This window comes from Fukomys damarensis, unplaced genomic scaffold (genome assembly GCF_012274545.1).
Source record: "Fukomys damarensis isolate Sample0158 unplaced genomic scaffold, DMR_v1.0_HiC HiC_scaffold_19, whole genome shotgun sequence".
NCBI classification, from domain to species: domain Eukaryota; kingdom Metazoa; phylum Chordata; class Mammalia; order Rodentia; family Bathyergidae; genus Fukomys; species Fukomys damarensis.
In genome coordinates, this window is record NW_022900931.1 from 56,880,709 (window position 1) to 56,887,646 (window position 6,938).

Sequence of the window (6,938 nt, forward strand, 5' to 3'; positions counted from 1 at the left end):
CCCTCTGGGCCAACCCCCGCCGCAGGCTAGGAGGCCAGCCGAGATGCTGTCGCCCCAGACCCCGGCCGCCCGCACCTGACATCGGGGGCTTGCTCCCCGAGATTGGATTGGGAAATCCAGAAACCCGAGCCTGGGAACCTGATCTCGGGTCAACAGCCGGAGATCGGCCTTGGAACCCCGAGATCTGGACCCTGAAACCCTATATCCTGGGCTGGAATCTCAGCATCGATCCCTGGGACCCCGAGATTTGGAAACTGAATCCCATGATTTGAAGCGCGGACCCCAAGATTTGGAGCCAGAACCCCAGGATTTGGAATCTAAATCCTCAAATGTGGAGCTGAAGTCAGAATTCTGTGCCTGGATCCTGGAAATTTTAAACTGGATTCCCAAATGTCTACCAGGAACTTACCATTTGGGAACTGGACTTGGAATTTAAGCCTCTAATTCCAAGATCTAACCTGGGGACTACGAGGGGCCTGAACCTGATTTGGGGCCAGAAGTCCTTGCTGCAGACCTGAATGCTGAAATCTGAGGTAAGACCTCCAACTCTTGACTCAGCATCCTAGTATCTGAACACAGAACCCCAGTACTGGATTCCAGGACAGGACTTAGGACTCAGACCCTAAACTTCCCATTTGGCTGTTTGGCATCCCAAGACTGGAGCTGGGAGACCCTGACCCTGGACAGACAAAAATTGGGTCTGGATCTCTGAAACTGGACCCATAAGGCCCAGTATTTCAAGGTTTGGGACCTGAGAGTTGAGATCTGGAGACTTCGTGGCCACAGATGTGAGCTGAGACAGCATTCTCTTCACAGAAGCCTTGGGACAGAGATGGCATGAGCAGGCACCCCCTGGAGAGCCCTGACCTCTGACCCCCTTGGAGCCTGAAGACTCTGCTCCCTGGGGTGGCTTCCAGCTCAGGTAAGACCACTGAGAGACCTCCACTGTGGGGAGGGGCCTGGAAAGGGGCTTCTGTGGCTGCAGGTGGAGGTGAAGTAGGTGAGGGCCGGGTCCCCTTTGCCACTTGGGTTTTTCCCTAGAAAAACATTCTTCCAGGAGTCTGCCTCCAGCTCCTACTCTGTCTGCAGCATTCTCTGGACCCTTGGCCAGCTCTTCCCCTCTGATCACCTCATCCCTAGCTGATGGTATCTCCAGGCCTCTGATGCCACTGCCCTCACCACTTCTCACCGTCTGTCCTGTCTGACCATCTCCAGGTGCGTCTTGTCCACTGCTGCTCTTCCTGGTCCCCTTTCTCCGTCTGTCTTCTCAGTGCCTATTTCTATTCAACTTTCCACTCCCTGATCATCTTTGACACCACTGTCCACAGTTCTTCTCTCCAGCTGCTTCTGCCTATTGCTTCTCTCAGTGACCAGCTTGGCCACCTCTGTCCATGGCACTCTCTCATCATCTCCTATGGGCTCTCTTGCCCTCTGTCCGCACCTCTAACCCCTCCGCCAAGTCTGCAACTATCTCCAACCATGTTTGACATCTCTTTCCTCCACTTTTCTCCCCAGCTGCCCTGTCCATTTCTACTCTCTGGCTTCTTTTACCTTCCCTCTCTCTGACCATCTCTCTCCCTCTCTCTGACTCTCTCTCTCTCTCCCTCTCTCTGACTCTCTCTCTCTCTCTCTCTCTCTCTCTACTCTCTCTCTCTCTCACCTCCCCCTCCTGCATTGAGAATTGAACCCAGAGCCTCACCTATGCTGGGCAAGTACTCTACCACTGAGTTACATTCCCAGCCCTTTTTATCTTTTAAATTTTGACCCAGGGTCTCACTAAACTGCCCAGCAGGCTGGCCTCAAACTTGTGATCCTGCTGCCTCTACCTCCCAAGTAGCTGGGGTTATAGGCATGCATCACCACACCCAGCTCTATCTCTCTTGTTCATTGATTTTTCTGATCATGTCTCCCATCTTCAGCTGTCTTTCCTCTCACTGATGACCTCTTCCCATAGTCCTCATCCTGGCCATCTGTCCTGGTCTTCAGCTCACTCTGACATATCTGTCCTTTCTCCTTTCTCTTTGATCACCTCTCTGCCTTTTGACCATGCCTGACCACTTCTCTCTCTGCCCATTATTGATCAGCTCTGCTGGATGGACCACCTCTGACTACCTCTCCTGTCTGCCCACCACCTCTCATCTTCTTGGCCACTCCGATCACTTCCTCTCTCTTTGCCCATCTTCTTGACCATCTCTGACCACTCCCCTCTTGGGTTGTATCTGACCCCTTCTCGCCATCCCTCCCACCTGATCACTTTGTCCCTCTTCAGCCATCTTAGACCATGTGTCCGACCATGTCTGGAGCCCTCTAGCTTTCCTTCTACTCATCCTTACCAGCTCTCCTACTTTCTGCCCATCTCCAGCCACCTCCCTTCCTTCTGACCATCTTGTTCATTTTTGCTCCCTCTGTATGTGAGTCTTTGACTATCTCCTCTGGCTTTGAGCCTCTCTCTGACCATCTCCGACCAGCTCTGCAGCCCTCAGTTCACTGTGACCTTCTCTCCTCATCTCAGACCACCCAACCCCCTACAGGGCTCCTCTCTGGCCTTGTCAGCCCTGATGCCTCCCCTTTCCCTGCAGGCCGCTCCTGCCCGCAATGGCCGTCTTCCCGTTGCTCCTTTGCCTGTTACCACTGGCCCCTGCCTCGTCTCCACCCCAGCCAGACCCAGTCGCTGCCCCTGAGTGTGCTGTGTCCAGGGGCAGGCCTCCTGTTTGTGCCACCCTCGCTGGATCGCCGTGCGGCCGAGCTGCGCCTGGCAGACAACTTCATTGCGGCTGTGCGCCGCCGCGACCTGGCCAACATGACGGGCCTGCTGCACCTGAGCCTGTCTCGGAACACCATCCGCCATGTGGCAGCTGGAGCCTTCGCTGACCTACGAGCCCTGCGCGCCCTGCACCTGGATGGCAACCGGCTGACCTCGCTGGGTGAGGGTCAGCTGCGTGGCCTGGTCAACTTGCGCCACCTCATCCTGAGCAACAACCAGCTGGCAGCCCTGGCAGCTGGTGCCCTGGACGACTGCGCCGAGACGCTTGAAGACCTCGATCTCTCCTACAACAACCTCGAGCAGTTGCCCTGGGAGGCCCTGGGCCGCCTGGGCAACGTCAATACACTGGGCCTTGACCATAACTTGCTGGCTTCTGTGCCTGCTGGCGCCTTTTCCCGCCTGCACAAGCTGGCGCGGCTCGACATGACCTCCAACCGCCTGACCACCATCCCACCTGACCCACTCTTTTCCCGCCTGCCGCTGCTCGCCCGGCCCCGTGGCTCCCCTGCCTCTGCCCTGGTGCTGGCATTCGGCGGGAACCCTCTGCACTGTAACTGTGAGCTGGTGTGGCTGCGGCGCCTGGCCAGGGAGGACGACCTCGAGGCCTGTGCCTCGCCACCTGCCCTGGGGGGCCGCTACTTCTGGGCTGTGGGCGAGGAGGAGTTTGTGTGTGAGCCCCCTGTGGTGACCCACCGATCGCCACCCCTGGCGGTACCTGCAGGTCGGCCAGCTGCCTTGCGCTGCCGCGCAGTAGGCGACCCAGAACCCCGTGTGCGCTGGGTGTCACCGCAGGGCCGGCTGTTGGGCAACTCAAGCCGCGCCCGTGCCTTCCCGAATGGGACTCTGGAACTGCTGGCCACTGAACCAGGTGACGGCGGCATCTTTACTTGCATAGCAGCCAATGCAGCTGGCGAGGCCACAGCGGCTGTTGAGCTGACTGTGGGTCCCCCGCCACCTCCTCAGCTAGCCAATAGCACCAGCTGTGACCCCCCGCGGGACGGGGATCCTGATGCCCTCACCCCGCCCTCCGCTGCCTCTGCCTCTGCCAAGGTGGCTGACACTGTGCCCCCTACCGACCGTGGCGTCCAAGTGACTGAGCATGGGGCTACAGCTGCTCTCGTCCAGTGGCCAGATCAGCGGGCTCTCCTAGGCATCCGCATGTACCAGATCCAGTACAACAGCTCAGCCGATGACATCCTCGTCTACAGGTGCAGGGGCCAGGCAGTGGGGCAGCTTGCAGGGGGTGGGGGTGAGGTCCTGGAGAGCAGAGGGTATAGCCACAGATTCCCCATGTGAAAGCACAGCTGAGAAACGCTGCTGCGAGGTTGCAAAGGAAATCAAACCACAAAGGTAAAAGAAATTAGGCAGCAAGGATAACCAGAATCAGGCAGAAAAGGTAAAAGAAATCTGGCAGCCATGGTAAAAAGAAAGCAGACAGGATAAAATAAACTAGTCAACAAATGTTAAACCAGGATACAGGGCTAAACAATATCGAGCAATAACGATAAAAAAAAATCAGGTTGCAGAAGTAGAAAGAAATAAGGCAGCAGGAGTAAATGGTAGCAAATGAAAAGGAAATTAATTAGCTGGAGTAAAAAGTAATCAAGACAAAAGAGTAAAACGTTAATGGGGGCACAGGAATAAAAACAAATTTTAGTAGTAAAGGTAAAGAGAGAAGGAAGGCATGGTGGCGTATGCCTATAATGCTAGCACTCTGGGAGGCTGAGGCAGGAGGGTTCTAGCCCAACCTGGGCAATTTAGTGATATGGCAAGACCCTATCTGAAAATAAAAACTAAAAAAGGGGCTGGGGACTTAGCACAGTACAACAATCCTGCATTCAATCTCCAGTAGGGAGGGGGGAAGATGGTGCAGAGAGAGGAGCCTGGTTTTCCACATGATGGTTTGACACAAGCCAGGCTGCAAGAGGAAAAAGAGATCAAGCAGGAAGGTACAGGCATGTCAGGAAAAATGAAATGAAATAGACCTATTACAAAGGAAAGGAGGTTAAATAGAGACTAGGCTTCGTATTCATGTAGTGTGAGCCCTACATGTTTGGAGTTCTAATATGGTGACATAAATTTTTTATTTGCTAAATCAAATCAAATGGGCTCAGTATTGTGATATGTACCTGCAGTCCCTGCTACTGAGGAGGCTGAGGAAGGCGATTTCAAGTTTGAGGACAGCCTGGGCAACTTAGCAACACCCTGTCTCAAAATAAAACAAAAACCAAGTGCAAGCTCTACTTGCGTGAATAGAATTATCTAGTTTAGCCAGGTGTGGTAGCACACACCTGAATCCCCATACTTGAGAGGCTGAGGGAGCAGGATTGCCAGAAGTTTGAGGCCAGTGTGGGCTATGTAGTGAGTTCAAGGCCAACCTGAACTACGTGGCAAGACTCTCTCAAAAACAAAACAAAACAAAATCAATCCAGTTTGCGAGTCTTTGGGGCTCCCTTCTCATTTTCATGGTTGCAAACATGAAGTCTAGAGTTCACACACTCCACGGGGTGGGTCAGTATCACTTCTGTCCCCAAGCCAGAGAGCACTTGACAGATCCGCTGTGAGCACATATGGTCAGAAGTGGTGGCCGCTGACTTCTCTCTCCAGAGTTCAGCCTTGCGTGGGCAGCTGTAGGTGTCTTCCTGTCCTTGCTGCCAGGCTGAGCCAATGGTGCAGGCCCTGAGGCTTGACTGCAAGGACTGGGCCTCAAAGGGGCTGGGGTCATAGCTTGAAAACTGGCACCTAGGCACCCTTCCCTCTCCTGGGGCCACACTTCTAGATGTTGTCGTTTGATTTTCTTTTCAGTCCTGCTTTTCTGCTGCTTTTCTCCGACAACATTACTTAGTAGATTCCGTGTCAGCCCTGAAAATCACACAAGTCCCAATCACCCTGGTGGAAGACAGGAACAAATGCTCTTTTAGATGGTCACCCTACTGCAAGCAATACTGGAGTTCCCTGTACCACTCTCATTAAAGCACTTTAGGAATAAAACAGATTATAAAAGAAGTTAAACCTCCAACAGGGTACCTGTGACAAAAGAAAATATAGTAGAACTGACTGGTAAGGATAAAAGAAATGGGAAAGGTAAGAATAAATAGAAACTAGGCAACAGAGATAAAGGGGAATTAAGTGACAGAGCTGGAGAGAAATAAGGCAACAGGGAGAAAAAGAAATCAGTGGTGATTCAGATGACAGGACTCCCTGGAAAAACACACTGTATATGATAATAATAATAAAAAGGCAATGGGGCTAGTGGGAAATTTATTGTCATGTTAGAAGGAAATCAGGCAGCAGGGGTACAGGGGAATCAGGTAGTTAGATTAAAAGATTAAAGAAAATTCTGGCTGTACACGAAGGGAAAATCAGGTAGCTGGAAAAAGGAAATCAGAGGCAAGAGAGAAGTCAGATGAGAACCAGAGGAAAATTGGGTGAGGGTCTGGAGGGAGATCAGGAGGAAACTGTCCAGCAAGCTAAAAGAAGAGGAGGTTAGGTGAGATGGAAACTAGTAGGGTTAGAGCAAAACTGGGCAGTGAATGGAGAGATGTCTAACAGCAAGGCCGGAGGGAACTTGGGTGGTGGTGCAAGAAAGGAATTAGGCTCTTGGTTATAAATGCGTGAAATGGGAACAACACCTCGGTGGTGGGCTGCGGAGGAATTGGGCATCGCGCCCAGAACAGAATTTGGATGGGAGAAGAGGGGCCTAGAGTGAAACTGGCTAACGGTAGAGGGATAGCAAGCAGAGGGTGGATGAAGGGGTGTCAGACCAAAGGAAACTGGGGTGCCGGTTAGAAGGAACTCGGTGGGCTAGAAATGAGACAGTGGACTGGAGGGAATCTAGCCCTGACCCCGCCTGCCTTGCCCTCCAGGATGATCCCAGCGGACAGCCGCTCCTTCCTGCTGACCGACCTGGCGTCGGGCCGAACCTACGATCTGTGCGTGCTCGCTGTGTATGAGGATGGCGCCACGGGGCTCACAGCCACTCGGCCCGTAGGCTGCACCCGCTTCTCCACTGAGCCTGCGCTGAGGCCGTGCGGCGCCCCGCACGCACCCTTCCTGGGCGGCACGATGATCATCGCGCTAGGCGGCGTCATCGTGGCTTCGGTGCTGGTCTTCATTTTCGTGCTGCTCATGCGCTACAAGGTGCACGGCGGGCAGCCCCCCGGCAAGGCCAAGG

At 53.7% G+C, this 6,938-nt stretch overlaps 1 protein-coding gene across 1 annotated transcript in view; it reads left to right on the forward strand.

Moving 5' to 3' along the window:
- Window positions 1–6: 6 nt before the first annotated feature.
- Window positions 7–6,938, forward strand: part of Lrfn3 (leucine rich repeat and fibronectin type III domain containing 3) — a 10,272-nt gene continuing 3,340 nt past the window's right edge. The window contains 4 exon segments of the mRNA XM_033765747.1: window positions 7–922; window positions 2,580–2,657; window positions 2,659–3,972; window positions 6,631–6,937. Coding sequence (XP_033621638.1) covers window positions 2,596–2,657; window positions 2,659–3,972; window positions 6,631–6,937 — 1,683 coding nt within the window. The 5' untranslated portion in view covers window positions 7–922; window positions 2,580–2,595.